This window comes from Pelophylax lessonae, assembly GCF_965119305.1.
Source record: "Pelophylax lessonae genome assembly, chromosome: 3".
Taxonomy (NCBI): Eukaryota; Metazoa; Chordata; class Amphibia; order Anura; family Ranidae; genus Pelophylax; species Pelophylax lessonae.
In genome coordinates, this window is record NC_138770.1 from 45,015,267 (window position 1) to 45,039,143 (window position 23,877).

General features: G+C 49.2%; 1 protein-coding gene across 1 annotated transcript in view; it reads right to left on the bottom strand.

The window, feature by feature from the left end:
• Positions 1-299: 299 nt before the first annotated feature.
• Positions 300-23,877, bottom strand: part of LOC309549616 (low density lipoprotein receptor adapter protein 1-B-like) — a 61,704-nt gene continuing 38,126 nt past the window's right edge. The window contains exons 5-10 of the mRNA XM_082249997.1: positions 20,879-20,951; positions 20,366-20,425; positions 15,663-15,769; positions 7,669-7,721; positions 3,833-3,864; positions 300-645 (exon numbers count right to left, since the gene is read on the bottom strand). Of these exons, the coding sequence (XP_082106123.1) occupies positions 599-645; positions 3,833-3,864; positions 7,669-7,721; positions 15,663-15,769; positions 20,366-20,425; positions 20,879-20,951 (372 nt within the window). The 3' untranslated portion in view covers positions 300-598. The remainder of the gene's footprint in view (positions 646-3,832; positions 3,865-7,668; positions 7,722-15,662; positions 15,770-20,365; positions 20,426-20,878; positions 20,952-23,877) is intronic.

Here is a 23,877-nt window from a genome sequence, read left to right on the forward strand (position 1 = left end):
CCCACAACCGGTTACCAAATCACTTAAGTGGCCCTCGCTCTTCAAAAGGTTGTACACCCCTGGCATAAAAAAAATCCAGTTGACTCAAAACCATTCTAGTTTTCCCTTTAAAGATGAACCAAAGGTTGTTGTTGTCTTAGCGTGTCAGTGGAGTTTGTGAGCTAGCAGAATAAAAATGAACAGCTTAATCATTAGACCGTGGGGATGAACAACCTCTACTATGTAGATGCAGTAGAGATGGTATTATTGGACTACACATAGGTGGAACTGGTGGGATGTCAGAATTTGTGAAGCTATAGATCCTGAAATTGGGGTGGTGACCACATATCAATAGAGACTCTGGAAGTTTGACTTATGGAACGTTTCGCTCCAGAACCAACACTCACAGTCACTGTGACCTAATGAATAAAAGCAGCCATGAAAAGATGATGTGCAGATTTAAATCGTGTGGCATGAATGAAGGCCACAGCCTCCTACCATGTAATAAAAGTGACTGCGTGGTCAAGGGACTTACAGTAAATCCCTGGAAATCTGCTACATTAGGTGGATTAAGGATGACTTAGTGTGACATCACAGTGATCATTCTGAAGTACTCAGGTCACAGCCTCTGCGGATCCCACGTGCTGCCTGTCGTGCTCTGCCAGTCTGAAGAAAGGGGAAATAAGACGTTGTAGTCTATTGACAGTAAAGGGTTCAATCTTGAAGAGAAGACACATGAATAGAGAAGGGAGCAGAGTGAGAAAATAAATAGGGAGGAGTGGTGGGAGACAACGGATAGGGAGGAGTGGTGGAAGACAATGGATAGGGAGGAGTGGTGGAAGACAATGGATAGGGAGGAGTGGTGGAAGACAATGGATAGGGAGGAGTGGAGGAGACAATGGATAAGGAGGAGTGGTGTAAGACAACGGATAGGGAGGAGTGGTGATAGACAATGGATAGGGAGGAGTGGTGGAAGACAATGGATAGGGAGGAGTGGTGGAAGACAATGGATAGGGAGGAGTGGAGGAGACAATGCATAGGGAGGAGTGGTGGGAGACAACAGATAGGAAGGACTGATGGGAGACAATAGATAAGGAGGAGTGGAGGAGACAATGGATAAGGAGGAGTGGTGTAAGACAACGGATAGGGAGGAGTGGTGGAAGACAACGGATAGGGAGGAGTGGTGGAAGACAATGGATAGGGAGGAGTGGTGGAAGACAATGGATAGGGAGGAGTGGAGGAGACAATGCATAGGGAGGAGTGGTGGGAGACAACAGATAGGAAGGACTGATGGGAGACAATAGATAGGGGGGAGTGGAGGGAGACAATGGATAGGGAGGAGTGGTGAGAGACAATGGATAGGGAGGATAGGTGAAAGACAATGGATAGGGAGGAGTGCTGAAAGACAATGGATAGGGAGGAGTGGTGAGAGACAATGGATAGGGAGGAGTGGTGAGAGACAATGGATAGGGAGGAATGGTGAGAGACAATAGATAGGGAGGAGTGGTGGGAGACAATGGATAGGAAGGAGTGGTGAAAGATCATGAATGGGGAGGAGTGGTTCAAGACAATGGATAGGAAAGGTTTACTGGAGACATCATATAGGAAGGAGTAGGTGGAGATAATGGATAGAGAGGTTTGACAGAGGACAATGAATGGGGAAGGGTTATGAGATTCAATCGAAGGAGACAGATGAGGGGAGATAATGGATGGGCAGGGTGGACAGGAGACAATGGATGAGGAGGAGTGGTGGAAGACAATGGATGAGGAGGAGTGGTGGAAGATAATGGATGGGGAGGGCAGATGGGAGACAATAGCTGGGGAAAGGTGGTGGGAGACAACAGATAAAGCCAGCTATAGACTGTGCAATTTTATTTGCTGAAACCACAGTTTGCAGGAAAGAAAATTAGCTTGACTCCCCCATCAACACAGTCCGTGTCTGTTTGTCAGTGTCTCAACACTGTGTTGATGGGGGAATGCCTCCTGCAGAGCTGTTGTGTTCTCTTTGGGAGGGGGGGGGGGGGGGAGAGCCAACCCTGCCAGGAGAACACACAAAGAATTTTGTTAGCGGCTATAGCCACTGGCAATAATCGCATTAAAAATCCAACATGCTGGTGTACCCAAGTTGATCAATCAATCAACTTGGGTACAATCAGCCTGCCCGTATATGGTTCAAATCTCGGCCAGTCCCTACTGAACCAGCCAAGATTCGTATCATCTATGGCTTGCTTAGGAAGGAGTGGTAGGAGACAATGGATTGAGAGGAAAGGTGGGAGACAATGGATGGGGAGAGTGATGGGAAACAATGGATGGGGAGGAGTGATGTAAGACAATTGATGGGGAGAGCAGATGGGAGATAATGGATATGTTGGGGAGACAGTGGATAGAGAGAAGGAGTGGAATACAATGGAAAGGCAGGGTTGACTGGGGGCAATGAAAGGAGAAGAGCGATATGAATGAATATGAAAATTAATGGTGAACGGTGGAAGACAATTAATAGGGAGGGGTAGAGGGAGATAATGGATGTGGAAGGGTGGTGAGAGACAATAGATGTGGGGGGCTGATGGGAGATAATGGATAGGGTGGGGTGATAGGAGACAATGGATGAGGATAGTTGATAGGAGACACTGTTGAGAGAGGGCTGGTGGGAGACTATGAATGGGAAGGGTTGATGGAGACAATGGAGAGGGAAGGGTGGAAGAAGTCTATGGATTACCAGGGTTGATGGGAGATAATGGATAAGAGGGAATAGTGGAAGAAGATTTTGGATTAGGAGGGTTGATGGGAGACCGACGATGGATAAGAAAGGATGGTGGAGATAATGGATAAGGAGGAGTTCAGAGAGACCATGGATAGGGAGGAGTGATGATGAAGATACTCATTGGTGACAGATCTAAATATGGGTGTATCGGAGGATGGGGGTGAAAGGTTAAGAAGATAGTGAGTGTCAGATTAGAAACAAGACAAATGGGGTCATTATTTGTCAACCGCTTGGTGCCATGTTCACACGTCTTGAAATCCTGACTATTCTTCAGATAAAACAATTGCAGGACAAAATGAAGGAACCAGGGGCTCAAAAGCGTCTCAAATATAAGGAGGTAGAAACCTACATATAATCACCATGCTTTGTCTAATGGCTCGTTTCCACTGAGCTTTCTGGTACGGTTCGGTTCGGTACGGTACGCTATTTATGCCGTTTCCATTATGAATGGTACCCTAATTCCGAACCGTACTGTTCCACTTTTTGGTACCCTTTCGTTGGGGTACCAAGCACATTAGTACCGTACCAACAGGGTGGAGCTACACTCTGCAGAACTTTGATTGGTTGACAGAGAATCGTCTATCACAGCTTTCCTGCTACACCACGCCTATCATGAAAGGGTACTATTGGCAGTGGAAACGCAATGTGTACCGTTCCAAACCATACCGTACCAAACCGTACCGTACCACTCAGTGGAAACGAGGCATTAGCTGTGTACAAATATCCACATCCAGCATTCCGGTTTCTCGGTAAACTCTGAATCTTAAAGAAACTTGTCATATGAGAACCATGGAGTCTGCCATCAGTAACTTCTCTTATGTCAGGTTTACTTCAAATGTGGATTCACACAAAGTAACCATTGCTGCCATAATAATCTGGAGGAAAACACTGCACAGGGCTCATGGCAATATGGCTTAGAAAGAGACTAGGGCACGGTAAAGCTACTGTTATGGCCCAAGAACCATGGCAAAGTGCAGCTGGTGTCTCAAAGGGGAAATCTATACCAAAGGGAACACTTTTCGGACATTCAGTTGAGAAATAATAACAAAGCAGATCATATGATGTATACAGTGAAGAGAGAGTTTTTGTTACCCATTCTGTCTGCTACGTCATCCATAAAGCAGCTTTAGGAAAAAGAAGGACAGAGAGAGGAGAGATATGACAGTGAGGTCATCAATATAACGTTAATTTAGTGATGTCACATACCAACAGTTCATTTCATTTTGACACTGGGATCCTGGTGCTGGGAATTTTTGATAGGAGGCTCCCGGAACTGATAACCAAATGAAGAGAAGAGTAGCTGGTCTGAGCGTTATCCACCTACACTAAGCACCCTAACATTTCACTTTCCCTGAATGCAGGCCCTTATCACTTACTGTCCCCTGCCCAACAGGTACTCTTAAAGTATCTAAAGCAAAACTTTTTTTTGTAGTTTTGGATGAAGTGGGAAAGAGTTGGACCCTCTATTGGGCTTTTATTGCTGTAGGAGTCCCCCCAGGGAGATTTATGCCTCTATTTATCCACAGGGCAGAAAGTAAGGGCAGATCTTCCCAATGAAACTCAGGTGAAAAAATTGGCTTGAGATACGCTATACGGCAAAAATTTGCGGAACTCTGACCATCATACCTATATGACCTTGTTGCCCATCCCATTTCAAAACCATGGCCATTATTATAGATTTCCCCTCCCCCTCTAGTTCCTCCCCACCATAACTGGTCAAACCATGTCTTTATGGAGCTGGCTTTGTACACAGGGGCACAGTCACGCTGGAACAGAAAAGAGTCTTCACCGAACTGTTACCACAGGGTTGAAAAGGTACAATTGCCTAAAATGTCTTTGTATGCTGCAGGATTATTATTACCCTTCAATGGGAACACTTGAACCCAGTCATCTGAAGAATGTTCATATACTTATTTCACTTACGCCCCAATACTTAACCTAAACACTAGCCCCTATTCTTATTCACCTTGCCCTGGACCAATAGCAAGCAACACTGAGATTCTGGTACCAGTAGAAACCGATTTAGGAATTATTCACTAAGGTAGAAAGGTCACTATTTTAAACAGCGAAAGGTGAAAATATAATCGTGACTATTAATAACATGCATTCTATCTTAGAGCTGAAGGTATTTTTTATCACCCATTACAGTGAATATAACTCTTCTCTGCGGGTCCCACATCATCCCGTTATCATCATACATGGCACTTGACCTCCTTCAAAACTCAATGGGCCCTTCTAGGCCAATGTCAATCCATGCATAACTTTAACAGATAAAGACATATTGGGTGCCTGATTCTGATCCCGGCCTTCATCACTAGACAGTATATGGCATTTGACCATCTTCAGAAGTCAATGGGCCCCTCTAGGCCAATAAAAAACCATTAAAACCTCTTATGACAAAGGAAATATTGGCTGTCTTATTTTGATCCAGGCCTCAATCACCATACTGTACATGGCAATCCAATAACTACTGGGGACCAATTGTGATCCAGGCCTCGATCACAATACATGACTTCTGACCATCTTCAGAAGTGTATAAGCCAAGGACAAACCATTAAAAATCTTACATATAATGACATATTGGGAACCTAATTCTGATCCAGGCCTTGAGCACTATATAGTGCATGGCATTCGACTGTCTTTAGAAGTCACTGGGCCCTTCTAGGCCAATGGCAAATCCTAAAGCCTTTTACGACAAAAGAAATATTGGGCGTCCGATTCTGATCCAATCACCCTCCATGGTATTCAATGTCCTTCAGAAGTCTTTTAGCCCATGACAGTCCACGAGTAACTCTTACAGATAAAAACCAATTAGAGACCTGATTCTGATCCAGGCCTTGATCAGCATACATGGCATCTAACCATCTTTAGCAGTCTATAGGCCAAGGACAAACCTGAAAAACTCTAATAGATAAAGACATACTGGACACCTGATTCTGATCCAAGCCTCGATCACCATATATGACATTTGATGGCCTTCAGAAGCCTATGGACCTTTCTAGGGCAATGACAAACCATGAACAACTCTTAAAGATAAAGCAATATCAAGTGAACCAATTGGCTGGTGTATTTAAGTGGTATTGTCACCTCGGCCCATGACAGTCCATGAGTAAATCTTACAGATAAATACCAATTAGAGACCTCATTCTGATCCAGGTCTCAATCACCATACATGGCATCTGATCATCTTTATCAGTCTATAAGCCAAGGACAAACCATAAAAACTCTAACAGATAAAGACATACTGGACACCTGATTCTGATCCAAGCCTCGATCACCATATATGACATTTGATGGCCTTCAGAAGTCTATGGACCTTTCTAGGCCAATGACAAACCATAAACAACGCTAAAAGATAAAGCAATATCAGGTGAACCAATTGGCTGGTGTAATTAAGTGGTATTGTCACCTCAGCCCCCCTCACCCCCAAACCCTCAGACTTTCAGCCGCCCTTCTGCTTTCCAAACTCTCCCTCTTCTTTTCTCCCCTTACTGTCTTTTAAAGTCCAACACTGGGCAAGAGTACAGAGCAGGGTGGAGATAGAACACATGTCAGCTTTGAATTGCAGTCTGGGACCTCTTGGAAGATATTTCCCCTCATTTCCTGTCTGAATAGGAAGCAATGAGAAGTCAATCCACTGGGGAATCAGATAGAAACATAACACTTCCGGTTCAATACACTGGGGAAGGGTCAGACCCTCTTCCAGGTTATTACCTTTGACAACCAGTCTCTTCTTACAAGCTTTTTCAAGGACAGGAAGTAAGGCTAAATCTCCTGAACGGGGTTGCGGACAGCAATAAAAGACTCAACTTTAGATATACTATCTGACTAATGCTACGTCCATCTCTTTCCACTAGCAGATCTACCAGCCAGGGGCCCCAACATGACCTGTGCCATGCCCTTACCATGACCTGTGACATGCCCTTACCATGACCTGTGACATGCCTATACCATCACCTGTGACATGCCTGTACCATCACCTGTGACATGCCTGTACCATCACCTGTGACATGCCCTTACCATGACCTGTGCCATGTCTGTACCATGACCTGTGCCATGCCTATACCATCATCTGTGCCATGCCTGTACATCACCTGTGCCATGCCCTTACCATGACCTGTGCCATGTCTGTACCATGACCTGTGCCATGCCTATACCATCATCTGTGCCATGCCTGTACATCACCTGTGCCAAGACCTGTGCCATGCCTATACCATCTCCTGTACCATGACCTGTGACATGCCTGTACCATGACCTGTGCCATGCCTATAACATCACCTGTTCCATGCCTGTACCATGACCTGTGCCATGCCCTTACCATGACCTGTGCCATGCCTGTACCATGACCTGTGCCATGCCTGTACCATGACCTGTGCCATGCCTATACCATCATCTGTGCCATGCCTGTACATCACCTGTGCCAAGACCTGTGCCATGCCTATATCATCTCCTGTACAATGACCTGTGACATGCCTGTACCATGACCTGTGCCATGCCTATAACATCACCTGTTCCATGCCTGTACCATGCCCTTACCATGACCTGTGCCATGCCTATACCATCACCTTGCCATGCATGTACCATGACCTCAAAGTCACGCAATTTTTTACCATGTTTTTTGCCGCGAAGCAATACCTATTACATTTTTCTTTTTTGCGCCCCCCCAAAAAAAATTTTGAGCACCAGGCGCCACTGGGTCCCATGTCTTCCAAACACCCACCTATGACTCCCAAACACACAATGATTATACAGTCATTCACCAGAAACTGTCCTCATATACTGGATGTATACATACAGTATATACTATGCTGACTCACATGGACACTGGAAGATGGACAATGCTCTGTATATCTATGTTCAACATTCTTATTCTTTTTAGTTCCAATCCAATAAAAAAAAAAAAAAGATTGAAATCGAATATCACCAACCTTGTAAAGGCGTCATCCAGCTCATCGTACTCTTCATCCTCATCTTCCTCCTCCTGACACACAGGACAGAATGACCATCAGCTGGATATACACTACCATATGTTATATCTACCCCTCGCCATTCCTCTCCTCCTGACACACAGTACCCAATATGAGAAACTTCTAAAATTATCATCATCATTATTTTCTTAACCATTTCTGGACCGGAAGATTTTCCCCCTTAACTACCAGGCAATTTTTTACTTTACGTTACTTTAACGGACGATCACGCGGTTGTGCGACTCTGTACCTAAATAAAACTGATGTCCTTTTTTTTCCACAAATAGGTCTTTCTTTTGGTGGTATTTGATCACCTGTGCGATTTTTATTTTTTGCGCTATAAACAAAAAAAGAGCAAAAATTCTGAAAAAAAAAAATATATATATATTTTTCATTTTCTGCTATAGAACATTCCCCAAAAAAAAATTTTAAAATCTAATTTTTTCATCCTGTTAGGCCAGTTTGTATTCTGCTACATGTTTTTGGGGAAAAAAAATCCTAATACACACGTATTTTGGTTTGAGCAAAAGTTATCGGTTTGAGCAAAAGTTATCGCGTCTACAAACTTGGGGAAAGATTTATGTCATTTTTATTTATTTATTTTACCAGTAATGGCGGTGATCTGCGATTTTTAGCGGGACTGCGACATTGTGGCAGACAGATCGGACCACTAACTGACATTTTTGACACTTTTGGGGGGACCAGTGACATTACTACAGTAATCAGTGCTACCAATATGCACTGTCACTGTAATAATGACACTGGCAGGGAAGATGTTAACCCAGGGGTGATCAAATGGTTAGGTGTGAGCCTAGGAGGTGCTTTCTAACTGTATGGGGGAGGGACTTCTGGAATCAACACAGAGACCTGTGATCCTAAATAGGGTCACAGGCACTCTGTGATCATTCCAGAGAGAGCAACGGTCTGCTATGTTTGCAACAGCAGACTGTTGTTCTCTCTCAGCGGGGAGCGATCGCGGGTGCCCGGCGGCCAACGTGTTTTGGGGGGTACACACACCACACCCTTCATCAGAGCTTGAAGAAATGACCCCCTCACTCTCAAAACGCCTACAACTTTGGGTCCACATTCAATGTTTCCTGATGAAGGGGGTAGAGTGTAGCCCCTGAAACGCGTAAGTGTGTGAACAATTAGTCTTAAAAATAAACTTGACTATTATTGGTTTGGCGCTTCAATCCTAGGCTTACTCATCCTCACCGCAACCCAAGTGATTGTGGAAATCATTCAATGTGTAGAATATACTGGCCCAGTCTCCAGATTCTCTAGTGTAACACCACCATCATACCACTGATTGATAACAACAATACAATATTAATGTATTATAAAAATTCCAGGGTTCCAGCACTTTTAACCCAATTTCATAGGTATTTGCACCAATTACAGGAAACAGCTGTGAGGTAGAGGTCAGCAAAAGGAACCAGTGAGAGCCACAGGGGACACTCCCAGAAGTGTCAGTTTCTCAGTGGGAATAGGGGGACCATTTCTCAAGATTGAAGCGGGGTTCAGAACCAGGAAAGGTGAGTATGAACTGTACACTTATTTTCTGCAGGTATGCCTTCTATGGCATATTTTGATATAATAACAGGGTCGTTTCTCAGTTCCAATGGGTGCTCTCAAGTCTTTTGTGGTCGATTCACAGTGGACAAATTTCAACCGAGAAAAATTCATGGGGAAAATGCAGGGCTGCCGATAGGCGACTGCAAGAAGTTTTGCGATACCGAGCCTCATTGGGTCAGTAGGACGGCCTATCTTCATCAATTCACTTTGCATGGCTCAATAACCACACATCAGATTGCATGAGTGGTTGCTGGGATGGCCAATGTGGCACCTTCGCAGGATGAGGCAGAACAGCATGATGTTTGAAACTGACCAAACAGCAGCCTCCTGGGATTCCCTGGTATCTGTGGCACACATTTCTATCATCTGTGGCATACATATCCCTGGTATCTGTGGCCCACATTACTATAATCTGTGGCATACATATCCCTGGTATTTGTGGCCCAGATTACTATAATCTGTGGCATACCAGGGCCGGCGCCACCTGTAAGGCGACCTAGGCAGTCGCCTAGGGCGCAACTCAGCAGGGGGCGCCAGCATCCTGCTTGCTGCACCGTCCGCAATGAGTATGTCGGCCGGGCGGCGCCCCTCTTGCTATGCTAACCTGTATGTGACTGTCGGCTCGGCGGCGCCCTCGGCTCATCTACGTCATCATCATGTCTGTCACAGTCTGTGTCTGTGTGTGACAGACAGCGTGAGTCTCTCTCCTTCCTTCTCACACTAGGTTTCCCCAGCTGATGACGTCACCCGGTGGAGGAGACGGGGTGGGCGGGCACATCGCATCCAGCAGGACAGCGGGAAGGAACATTTTGAATCAGCGCAAGAAGGACCCCAGTCCCCAGATCCAGGAAGAAGGAAGATCCAGCTGTGCAGGTGACAAGTGCTGTGGTTTCTCTATTCTCTAAATGGCAGACTGCCTATGTGTCCTCTCCTCTCCTGTGTGACTCCTCCTTCCCCCGCCGCCAATTTCATCCTTACACAGCAGCAAGTAGAAGACAGAATGTCCGAGCAGAAGGCGGGAGCTGTCCAACTTTTCAAGTTAAAAAGCCTGTGATTTGTTAGTATGGGCGGTCCTAGCAACCAATCATCTGCCTGGTAAATGGAAAGTTGGACAGCTTCTGTCCTCTGCTTGGACATGCTGCATCCTCCACCTGCAATGTAAGGTAAGGGACTGAGAAAACCCATTCACCTGCTCCTCTCCTCCCCCCTCCCTCCTTCCATGGCCTCTCCATTCTCTGCTCTGTGTCACTGTGCTCAGGTGATGCCTTCTGCAGCTGCAACCTCCCCCTCTCCTGTCCACCTGGCTCTGTCCTCCCCCCCCCCCCCCCCACCTGGCTGTACCCTCCCCCTCTCCTGTCCACCTGGCTGCATCTCCCCCTCCACCTGGCTGCACCCCCCCCCCACCTCTCCTGTCCATCTGGCTCTGTCCCCCCCACCAGGCTACACCCCCCTCTCCTGCCCACCTGGAGGCACCCCCTCTCCTGTCCACCTGGCTCTGTCCTCCCCCCACCTGGCTGCACCCTCCTCTCCTGTCCACCTGGCTGTATCCCCAACCCCCCACCTGGCTGCAACCCCTATCTCCTGTCCACCTGGCTGCATCCCCCCTCCATCTGGCTGCACCCCCCTCTCCTGTCCACCTGGCTCTGCCCCCCCCCCCGAAACCTGGCTGCACCCCCTCTCTCCTGTCCACCGGACTCTGTCCTACCCCCAACCTGGCTGCACCCCCTCTCTCCTGTCCACCTGGCTCAGTCCCCCCTCCACCAGACTGCATTCCCCCTCTCCTGTCCACCTGGCTCTGTTTCTGTTTACCGGGCTCTGCTATCCCACCTGTGGACCCAGGGCAGTCATGGGGGCCCCTGAGAAGGATGGTGGGAGCTCCACGTACATCCATCCGCTGAGCCTCCCTCCTAGGCAAAGACCAGGAAGTGACGGACATATATGACGTCACTTACTAGACCGGCGCTTTCATTCTACAGGAGCTGTGCTATGGAAGCAGCTGATGGAACACCATCTGTATTCCATCAGCTGTAGAGGAGTACAGAGGAGACATCCAGAGACGAATAGACCCCGAATGTCTAATCAATAGTAGCTATCACCTATATGCTACCACATAGGGGGCTATTGGTCCTCTATCTAATGGCAATAAAAGTTATGTAAAAAATATATATATATTAAAAAAAAACTTTTTAAACATTTAAAGAGCCACATATAAAAGCAAAACATTTTAGAGCCCCCCCAAACCCCCCCCCCCCCAAGACATACACACAAAAAAATGCATGCCATTGCCCTGCACATGTTATGCATCACCGCGCACGCCAGAGTGAAAGCAATAATTCTAGCATCAGAACTACTGCATAACACCTGATGTCCTGTAGGATTAGGGTACTGAAGTTTTTCGCTGTTTCATGGGTGCACACACGAAAATCAGTTTAATCTTATGCAGGAGTTCTGGTGCTAGAATTAGTGAATTTATTTTGATATTTGCTTTTTTTTTTTTTTTTTTGGGGGGGGGGGCGCCAGTAGCTGGTCCTGCCTAGGGCACAAAATAGTCTAGCACAGGCCCTGCCTGGGAATGTCAGTTTCAGGACATGAGATGTCCCTTAAAGTGGTTGTAAACCTCAGACATAAAATATGAGCAAAGAACATCCCTCTATAGTGTGTACTGCTTCGTTCCGCTGCTATCAGCATGAATCACTTTTGACACATTTCCTTAACCCCAATAGAAAAAAAGGTGACAGGAGAGGGAGCTCTAGCACAGTGTTTCTCAACTCCGGTCCTCGGGGCACACTAACAGGCCAGGTTTACAAGAAAACTGAAATACATCACAGGTGATATCCTTTGCTGCTAAGTGATTGCAGTATTCTAGTCTACATCTCCCCAAGGTAATACTTAAAATCTGGCCTGTTAGTGTGCCCCGAGGACCGGAGTTGAGAAACACTGCTCTAGCACACAGCCTGTGATTGACAGCCTCAGCTCTGTTCCTATGTGCTGTGTGGAGGGGGGTGTGTCTCCACGATCTCAGCAATGCCAGAGCCCAAGGCAAAGATGCCAAATTGCGACCCCCCTTCATTATGTGCGAGTTTATGGGGGAGGGGGAGAGAGAGCACAGCTTGTACCTCTTCCCAGCTCTCTCCTCCTCTCCTTGCCACTTCCAGTGCTGAGCTGACAGGGAAATAGTAGGAGGAACTTATGGTGCCCCATCTCTACAGCACACTCGACACCCAGGGCAGCCTCTCCTTCTGCCTACCCCTTGTCCCAGCCCTGCCTCTCAGACAAGCTGTATAAATTCAGCACTTTGAACGGCTGTAAAGAGGAAAAGCCTGCAAATAAACAGGTACAACTTATGTAGAAGGATTTGTTTAATCTCTGTGAATCACTTAAGGCCAGTCAGTTCACTGGGTATATGGAAGGGTTTACAACCACTTTAACCACTTGCCGACCAGCCTCCGTATATATATATATATATATATATATATATATATATATATATATAGTATATATATATATATATACTGCGCCAAAGTGGCGCTATTCTGTGAAACAACGTACCTGTACGTCGTTTCGATCAGTAGCCACTACATTGGGCCATCGCGCTGCTGGAGGCACAATCGCGCCGTGATTGGGTAGCGGGGGATGTCAATCCCCCGGCCACCCACAATCAACCCCAGGAGAGGCAGAACGGTGATCTGCCTATCTAAACAAGGCAGATCGTTGTTCTGCAAGGGGACAAGATGGAGATCCTGTGTTAGCAGGAACCAGGATCCCTGGCTTTCCCCAATCAGTGCAAACCCCCCCCTCCCCACAGTTAGCAAGCACCCTCTAGGGACACACTTAACCCTTTGATCACCCCTGATGTTAACCCCTTCCCTGCCATTGTTATTAGTGCTGTGACAGAGCATTTTTTTTTAGCACTGATCACTGTAATAATGTCACTGGTCCCCAAAAAGTGTCAGTTAGATGTCTGATTCGTTATCCGCAATGTCACAGTCCCGCTAAAAATCATTGATTGCCGCCATTTCTAGTTAAAAATAAATAAATAAAAAAACTCCATAAAAATAAAGCATCGTTGGCAGACACTATAACGTTTGCGCAAACCAATCAATGTACGCTTATTGGGATTTTTATTACCACAAATATGTAGCAAAATATATATTGGGCTAAATTGATGAAGAAATTTGATTTCATAAATTTTTTTATTGGCTGTGTTTTATAGCAGAAGGTTTTTTTTTTTTTTTTTCAAAATTGTCAGTATTTTTTTGTTTATAACTCAAAAAATAAAAACCGCAGAGGTCATCAAATGCCACCAAAAGAAAGCTCTATTTGTGGGAATAAAAAGGACATAAATTTGATTTGGGTACAGTGTAGCACGACTGCACAATTGTCAGTTAAAATAACGCAGTGCCGTATCGCAAAAAAAATGGCCTGGTCATTAAGGGGGTAAAACCTTCCAGTCCAGAAATGGTTAAGGTGGATGCTCACCCTGTGGGATAATTCTCAATGCAGAGATCGGACTCGGTATCCTTGATTTTAAGATGCAAGTCCAGACCCAGCAGGCATTGATGGTTGGCAGACCCAGCAGACCCAGCAGGCATTGATGGTTGGCAGAAGGAGAGGATAGAGAAAGTGGGAGAGAGGGGTACAGGGGTGTGTCTGGCCTCTTATGACCAGGATTAGTCCAGGACTGAGATCACAGCGTGCTAGCTGCATTTATTACCACAGTCTGCCCCAGGGGTAGACTGGAAACTTTTGGCCCAGGGGGCAAGTACAAACCAGAGGCCCATGGTGCAGCAACTTTGCCCCCTCCCACTTTCCCTCACCCCCCCCCCCCTCCCACTCTCCCAATCCTCCTCCTGACCCCCATCCCAAGCTGAAGCCCTGCTCCAGATACTCTCTACTTACTGGCTGTATCTGGGTTCCCAACTTGGCCAGCAGGAGGAGGTTGGGGGGAGCTGGGACAGCTCGTTTGGGGCTGGCCGTGGCAGAAGAGTCTCCAGTGGGGCATGGAACCAGCCTCTGCTCAGACACAGTTTACACCATCCATGCTGGGGGGGGGGGGGGGGGGGGCTGCGCTCTGTCCTTTCCTTCAACCCACTCAGTAGGTCAGCGGCAGGGACTTTTTACTTCTCTTCACCAGGAATCCTTTAGGCATGTCTGTGGCACAAGCGGTGCAGCCTTTTTATGGGGCATTAGAGCAACCCAGGGGGAAATTGCCCCCCTGGCTCAGTCCTCCCCTGGTCTGTCCTCTGCACTCCCAAGCAGACTAAGGACATGGATTACTGGAACCATGTCCTGTGGTCTGATGAGACCAAGATAAACCTATTTGGTTCAGGTGGCGTCAAGCGTGTGGTGTCAACCAGGTGAGGAGTACAAAGACAAGTGTGTCTTGCCTACAGTCACGCATGGTGGTGGGAGTGTCATGGTCTGGGGCTGCATGAGTGCTGCCGGAACTGGGGAGCTACAGTTCATTGAGGGAACCATGAATGCCAACATGTACTGTGACATACTGAAGCAGAGAATGATCCCCTCCCTTCGGAGACTGGGCCGCAGGGCAATATTCCAACATGATAACGACCCCAAATACACCTCCAAGATGACCACTGCCTTGGAAAAGAAGCCGAGGGTAAAGGTGATGGACTGGCCAAGCATGTCTCCAGACCTAAACCCTATTGAGCATCTGTGGAGCATCCTCAAACAGAAGGTGGAGGAGCGCAAGATCTCTAACATCCACCATTCCTGCGATGTTGTCATGGAGGAGTAGAAGAGGACTCCAGTGGCAACCTGTGAAGCTCTGGTGAACTCCATACCCAAGAGGGTTAAGGCAGTGCTGGAAAATAATGGTGGCCACACAAAATATTGACTCTTTGGGCCTAATTTGGACATTGTCACTTAAGGTTGTACTCACTTTGTTGCCAGCGGTTTGGACATTAATGGCTGTGTGTTGAGTTATTTTGAAAGGACAGTAAATTTACACTGTTATACAAGCTGTACACTCACTACTTTACATTGTAGCAAAGTGTCATTTCTTCAGTGTTGTCACATGAAAAGATAGAATATAATATTTACAAAAATGTGAGGGATGTACTCACTTTTGTGAGATACTGTATGTATTTACACAAGATGATAAAACGACCCCCTAAATCTTCTAAGGGGTGAACAAACACACAGTTTACTTAATCATGCAACATAGCAGTGCCCCTCCATTCATTTAGTTGCCCTTCTCTGCACTCTAACCACTTCCACAAAGCCCATTCTGTCATCCGGAGACCAAAACTGAAGAGTATATACAAGACAAAGGTGGTACAAAGATTTAGTATACATAACCATATGCCCCATCAACACCCCACCTGACCCCATTACTAACAGGTCCCACACCGACGTACCCCGTTCTGTAACGTCCGAAGGGTCCGGCATGGTAACTCCACACTGCTCATCTGGTCACTACTACTGGCATACGGTAAGAATGTGCTGGAAATCCGGCTGACGGGACCTGCAATGAGATACATATACACAGTATAGCTTTGTTCTTAGATGGAGTGAGGGTAAGTTCCAGGGTTAGACATTTATTATAGTGTGTCCTGTGGGGTCACCGCCACAAGAAGTGAGAGGAATTCTACACTGGGATTTGTTTCAACAATACCTGTCAGTTATTTTTTGCTTTAAAGCTTTATATAATTTCTTTTTTTACATCAGACTAAAACAAATAATAAAATAAAAAAAATGTAAAAATATATTTTTTTAATAATAATTGCAATAATAATAATAATAACAACGACAATAATAATAACAATAATTATTAATTATTATTATTATATAAATAATAATAACAATAATTAAAAAAAATAAAAGGTTAAAAATGTTTTGACTCTAGGCAAATGTAAAATATTGCAAGGGACTTGGTCTTTTCTACACATTCTGCAAAAAGTTGGACCTTCAAACTCCTATATATATATATATATATATATATATAGGTCTACCTGTCTATTCTGAGCTGCTCTGGTGAAAAAAAAATTGAAATATACAAGATGCAGTCAGAACACCACATCACTGGTTGAAAGAATCCAAAATTTGATGCAACAGTAAACGTTGGGGTGATTACACTCATGTAGTGGGTGCTTTTCCAAAGAGTTGCACCAGTCCAAACTGTATTTTAGGGCATGGAGGGCATGGCACCGCCTTTTATTGAACAAGACGGAAAGTTCACAGAAACATCAGCTGCCCTTGCATGGGTTTCCACCATCAACATAAATAGACAAATGAAAATGCAGAGCCACCTGGTGCCCTTGTCAGCAGCACTGCTGCTCTTCTTACCAGTCCCTCTGACTGTATTGTCCAGCTCTTCTGGTTAACTTGGCTCTCTTAGCCTTTAGTCACAGTGCCCTGCTGAAGGCCCACTCCTGGCCTCCTGGGTGAGACCTTCTGTCTCCCGACCCCTGGCTGGAGCTCCTCTGACCCCTGGGTGAGACCTTCTGTCTCCTGGCTGTGGGGCACCACTGACTCCTGGGTGATAACTTCTGTCTCCTGCCTCATGTCTGGGGCTCCTCTGACCCCTGTGTGAGACCTACTGTCTCCTGGCTGGGGCACCTCTGACTCCTGGATGAGACCTACTGTCTCCTGACTCCTGGCTGGGGCACCTCTGACTCCTGGATGAGACCTACTGTCTCCTGACTCCTGGTTGGGGCACCTCTGACTCCTGGGTGACACCCTTTGTCTCCTGGCTGTGGGGCACCTCTGACTCCTGGTTGAGACCTTCTGTCTCCCAACTCTTGGCTTGGGCTCCTTTGACCTCTGAGTGAGACCTTCTGTCTCCTGGCTGGGGCACCTCTGACTCCTTGGTGAGACTTCTGTCTCCCGACTCGTGGCTGGAGCACCTTGGACCTCTGAGTGAAACCTTCTGTCTCCTGACTCTTGGCTGGGGCACCTCTGACCCCTGGGTGAGACCCTCTCTGTCCTGGCTGTGGGGCACCCCTAACTTCTGGATGAGACCTTCTGTCTCCTGACTCCTGGCTGGGGCTGCTCTGACCCCTGGGTGAGCCCCTCTGTGTCCTGGCTGCTGGCTGGGGTACCTCTGACTTCCGGATGAGACCTTCTGTCTCCTGGCTGGGGGTCCTCTGACTCCTGGGTGAGACCTTCTGTCTCCTGGCAGGGGCACCTCTGACCCCTGGGTGAGACCTTTTTTTCCGACTCCTGGCAGGTGCTCCTCAACCCCTGGGTGAAACATAGACACATAGAGACATAGAAAAGTGACAGCAGAAAAAGACAGAGTAGTCCATTGAGTTTGCCAATGTCTACTAGCTGGGAAACCTCTGACTCAGGGGTGAAACCTTCGTTCTCCTGATTCCTGGCTGGGGCACCTCTGACCCCTGGGCGAGACCCTCTGTCTCCTGGCTGTGGGGCACCCCTGACTTCTGGGTGAGATCTTCTGTCTCCTGACTTCATGGCTGGGGCTCCACTGACTTCTGGGTGAGATCTTCTGTCTCCCGACTTCCTGGCTGGGGCTCCTCTGACTTCTGGGTGAAATGTTCTGTCTCCCAACTTCCTGGCTGGGGCACCTCTAACCCCTGGGCGAGACCCTCTGTCTCCTGGCTTTGGGGCACCCCTGACTTCTGGGTGAGACCTTCTTTCTCCTGACTCCTGGCTGGGGCTGCTCTGACCCCTGGGTGAGCCCCTCTGTGTCCTGGCTGCTGGCTGGGGTACCTCTGACTTCCGGATGAGACCTTCTGTCTCCTGGCTGGGGGTCCTCTGACTCCTGGGTGAGACCTTCTGTCTCCTGGCGGGGGCACCTCTGACTCCTGGGTGAGACCTTCTGTCTCCTGGCAGGGGCACCTCTGACTCCTGGGTGAGACCTTCTGTCTCCTGGCAGGGGCACCTCTGACTCCTGGGTGAGACTTTCTGTCTCCTGGCAGGGGCACCTCTGACTCCTGGGTGAGACCTTTTGTTTTCCGACTCCTGGCTGGGGCTTCTCAACCCCTGGGTGAAACATAGACACATAGAGACATAGAAAAGTGACAGCAGAAAAAGACAGAGTAGTCCATTGAGTCTGCCCATGTCTACTAGCTGGGAAACCTCTGACTCCTGGGTGAGACCTTCTTTCTCCTGATTCCTGGCTGGGGCACCTCTGACCCCTGGGCGAGACCCTCTGTCTCCTGGCTTTGGGGCACCCCTGACTTCTAGATGAGACCTTCTGTCTCCTCGCTGGGGGTCCTCTGACCCCTTGGTAAAACCTTCTGTCTCCTGGCAGGGGCACCTCTGACTCCTGGGTGAGACCTTTTGTTTTCCGACTCCTGGCTGGGGCTCCTCTGACCACTGGGTGAAACACAGACACATAGAGACATAGAAAAGTAACAGCAGAAAAAGACAGGGTAGTCCATTGAGTCTGCCCATGTCTACTAGCTGGGAAACCTCTGACTCCTGGGTGAGACCTTCTGTCTCCTGATTCCTGGCTGGGGCACCTCTGACCCCTGGGTGAGACCCTCTGTCTCCTGGCTTTGGGGCACCCCTGACTTCTGGGTGAGATCTTCTGTCTCCTGACTTCATGGCTGGGGCTCCACTGACTTCTGGGTGAGATCTTCTGTCTCCCGACTTCCTGGCTGGGGCTCCTCTGACTTCTGGGTGAAATGTTCTGTCTCCCAACTTCCTGGCTGGGGCACCTCTAACCCCTGGGCGAGACCCTCTGTCTCCTGGCTTTGGGGCACCCCTGACTTCTGGGTGAGACCTTCTTTCTCCTGACTCCTGGCTGGGGCTGCTCTGACCCCTGGGTGAGCCCCTCTGTGTCCTGGCTGCTGGCTGGGGTACCTCTGACTTCCGGATGAGACCTTCTGTCTCCTGGCTGGGGGTCCTCTGACTCCTGGGTGAGACCTTCTGTCTCCTGGCGGGGGCACCTCTGACTCCTGGGTGAGACCTTCTGTCTCCTGGCAGGGGCACCTCTGACTCCTGGGTGAGACCTTCTGTCTCCTGGCAGGGGCACCTCTGACTCCTGGGTGAGACTTTCTGTCTCCTGGCAGGGGCACCTCTGACTCCTGGGTGAGACCTTTTGTTTTCCGACTCCTGGCTGGGGCTTCTCAACCCCTGGGTGAAACATAGACACATAGAGACATAGAAAAGTGACAGCAGAAAAAGACAGAGTAGTCCATTGAGTCTGCCCATGTCTACTAGCTGGGAAACCTCTGACTCCTGGGTGAGACCTTCTTTCTCCTGATTCCTGGCTGGGGCACCTCTGACCCCTGGGCGAGACCCTCTGTCTCCTGGCTTTGGGGCACCCCTGACTTCTAGATGAGACCTTCTGTCTCCTCGCTGGGGGTCCTCTGACCCCTTGGTAAAACCTTCTGTCTCCTGGCAGGGGCACCTCTGACTCCTGGGTGAGACCTTTTGTTTTCCGACTCCTGGCTGGGGCTCCTCTGACCACTGGGTGAAACACAGACACATAGAGACATAGAAAAGTAACAGCAGAAAAAGACAGGGTAGTCCATTGAGTCTGCCCATGTCTACTAGCTGGGAAACCTCTGACTCCTGGGTGAGACCTTCTGTCTCCTGATTCCTGGCTGGGGCACCTCTGACCCCTGGGTGAGACCCTCTCTCTCCTGGCTTTGGGGCTCCTCTGACTTCTGGGTGAGACCTTCTGTCTCCCGACTTCCTGGCTGGGGCTCCTATGACCCCTGGGTGAGACCCTCTGTCTCCTGGCTGTGGGGCACCTCTGACTTCTGGGTGAGACCTTCTGTCTCCCGACTTCCTGGCTAGGGCTCCTCTGACTTCTGGCTGAAACCTTCTGTATCTAAACTGGGACCCTTGAGCCATCCTCAGGCTTGAGTATATAACGACCCTGAGCACCTATGTACTCACACGAGGTGGAGGGGGATTGAAGGTTCTGTCCCACCCAATACACTTCCTTCAAGCTCCAGGCCACAACAGACACAGAATCTGGAGAAAACCAAAAACGCAGCTTTCTCCGCACAGAAACGATAGTCTGCAACTTCGCATTAACCCTTAATATGAATCCTGGGTCATTTCTCCTACATTTACACAGTAGCAGGGCCTTGCACTGTCACAGCACACACCCACACAATGAATTTGGGTTCAGCCGTATTACCTGGCTGCTGGTCAGCAGACTCTTCTCCCTGGCTCAGTCGGGGGGGTGAGTCCTCCTTCCCTGTGGAAAGCAGAACATGGTGGGATGAGAAAATCTGGGGGGTTTCCATGATATTTGTTACCTAGAAGGCTGCAATGTGACAATAACATTGGACTGTGTCACTCTTCCAGGTAGGAGACAATGAGGTGGACTGCAGCTTTTATCAATATTCAGAAAGTAAATAATGATAAAATCAAGAGACGGTTTTGGATTTTCCCATCAGCAGAGACCTCCACAGTCGTTTGACATAGTCAGGAGATCCGCCCAATGAACAATGGCTCTATAAAACATGTGGGCTCCTATTGGCTGAGAGTATCCAGACATTGCCGACACTGGACTGATATTGGGGGAACGGGAGAGACAATCCAATGTTCTTCACAAGGTCAATCCACCGGAGGGTGGACAAATCTTTGTATCTTTGGAGACATCAAAGGAGACAAGAGCAGGGGAAGCAGCATATAGACGGTCACTTACCTTCCCTGGAGGCTTCCCATAAATCCAGAGCCACCTTAAATGCCCGGGCCACAGTCAGTGTCACAGTCTGAGCCTGACCAGAAAAAAACACTGATGTATGATGGGTAATCGGTGGAAATCAAGAGCTACATCCCCTCCCTCTATTTCCTGTGTTCAGAAGTGTCAGTCACATCCTCAGACACGTGTTTCCCCCCCATCCTCCCTGTATCCAGTCACGTGTCCCCTCTGATCCTCCCTGTATCTAGTCACGTGTCCCCCCCCCCGATCCTTCCTGTATCCAGTCACGCGTCCTCTCTGATCCTCCCTGTATCTAGTCACGTGTCCCTCCCGATCCTCCCTGTATCCAGCCACGTGTCCCTCCTGATCCTCCCTGTATCCAGTCACGTGTCCCTCCCGATCCTCCCTGTATCCAGTCACGTGTCCCCCCCTCCGATCCTCCCTGTATCCAGTCACGTGTCCCCTCTGATCCTCCCTGTATCTAGTCACGTGTCCCCCCTGATCCTCCCTGTATCCAGTCACGTGTCCCCCCTGATCCTCCCTGTATCCAGTCACGTGTCCCCCCCGATCCTCCCTGTATCCAGTTACGTGTCCCCCCCGATCCTCCCTGTATCCAGTTACGTGTCCCTCCCAATCCTCCCTGTATCCAGTTAAGTGTCCCCCCGATCCTCCCTGTATCCAGTTACGTGTCCCCCCCCGATCCTCCCTGTATCCAGTTACGTGTCCCTCCCAATCCTCCCTGTATCCAGTTACATGTCCCTCCCAATCCTCCCTGTATCCAGTTACGTGTCCCTCCCAATCCTCCCTGTATCCAGTTACGTGTCCCTCCCAATCCTCCCTGTATCCAGTTACGTGTCCCTCCCAATCCTCCCTGTATCCAGTTAAGTGTCCCCCTGATCCTCCCTGTATCCAGTTACATGTCCCCCCCGAACCTCCCTGTATCCAGTCACGTGTCCCCCCCGATCCTCCCTGTATCCAGTCACGTGTCCCCCCCCCGATCCTCCCTGTATCCAGTCACGTGTCCCTCCCAATCCTCCCTGTATCAAGTTACATTTCCCCCCATCCTCCCTGTATCCAGTCATGTGTCCCCCTACCCTCCCTGTATCCAGTCACATGTCCCCCCATCCTCCCTGTATCCAGTCACGTGTCCCTCCATCCTCCCTGTATCCAGTCATGTGTCCCCCTACCCTCCCTGTATCCAGTCACATGTCCCCCCATCCTCCCTGTATCCAGTCACGTGTCCCTCTATCCTCCCTGTATCCAGTTACATGTCCCCCCATCCTCCCTGTATCCAGTCACCTATCCCCCATCCTCCCTGTATCAAGTTACATGTTCCCCCATCCTCCCTGTATCCAGTCACGTGTCCCCCTACCCTCCCTGTATCCAGTCACATGTCCACCCATCCTCCCTGTATCCAGTCACGTGTTCCCCTATCCTCCCTGCATCCAGTCACGTGTCCCTCCATCCTCCCTGTATCCAGTCACATGTCCCCCCCATCCTCCCTGTATCCAGTTACATGTCCCCCTATCCTCCCTGTATCCAGTCACGTGTCCCCCCATCCTCCCTGTATTCAGTCACATGTCCCCCCATTCTCCCTGTATCCAGTCACGTGTCCCCCCCATCCTCCCTGTATCCAGTCACCTGTCCCCAATCCTCCCTGTATCCAGTTACATGTCCCCCCATCCTCCCTGTATCCAGTTACATGTCTCCCCATCCTCCCTGCATCCAGTCATGTGTCCCCCTACCCTCCCTGTATCCAGTCACCTGTCCCCAATCCTCCCTGTATCCAGTTACATGTCACCCCATCCTCCCTGTATCCAGTCACGTGTCCCCCTACCCTCCCTGTATCCAGTCACATGTCCACCCATCCTCCCTGTATCCAGTCACGTGTCCCCCTATCCTCCCTGTATCCAGTCACGTTTCCCTCCATCCTCCCTGTATCCAGTCACATGTCCCCCCCATCCTCCCTGTATCCAGTCACGTGTCCCCCCATCCTCCCTGTATCCAGTCACGTGTCCCCCCATCCTCCCTGTATCCAGTCACATGTCCCCCCATCCTCCCTGTATCCAGTCACGTGTCCCCCCCATCCTCCCTGTATCCAGTCACGTGTCCCCCCCATCCTCCCTGTATCCAGTCACCTGTCCCCCCATCCTCCCTGTATCCAGTTACATGTCCCCCCATCCTCCCTGCATCCAGTCACGTGTCCCCCTACCCTCCCTGCATCCAGTCACGTGTCCCCCTACCCTCCCTGTATCCAGTCACCTGTCCCCAATCCTCCCTGTATCCAGTTACATGTCACCCCATCCTCCCTGTATCCAGTCACGTGTCCCCCCATCCTCCCTGTATCCAGTCACGTGTCCCCCCCATCCTCCCTGTATCCAGTCACCTGTCCCCAATCCTCCCTGTATCCAGTTACATGTCCCCCCATCCTCCCTGTATCCAGTCACGTGTCCCCCCATCCTCCCTGTATCCAGTCACGTGTCCCCCCCATCCTCCCTGTATCCAGTCACCTGTCCCCCAATCCTCCCTGTATCCAGTTACATGTCCCCCCATCCTCCCTGTATCCAGTTACATGTCCCCCCATCCTCCCTGTATCCAGTCACGTGTCCCCCTACCCTCCCTGTATCCAGTCACATGTCCCCCCATCCTCCCTGTATCCAGTCACGTGTCCCCCTACCCTCCCTGTATCCAGTCACGTGTCCCCCCATCCTCCCTGTATCCAGTCACGTGTCCCCCCCTTCCTCCCTGTATCCAGTCACCTGTCCCCAATCCTCCCTGTATCCAGTTACGTGTCCCCCCATCCTCCCTGTATCCAGTCACGTGTCCCCCTACCCTCCCTGTATCCAGTCACATGTCCCCCCATCCTCCCTGTATCCAGTTACATGTCCCCCTATCCTCCCTGTATCCAGTCACCTGTACCCAATCCTCCCTGTATCCAGTCACGTGTCCCCCCCCCCATCCTCCCTGTATCCAGTCACATGTCCCCCATCTTCCCTGTAACC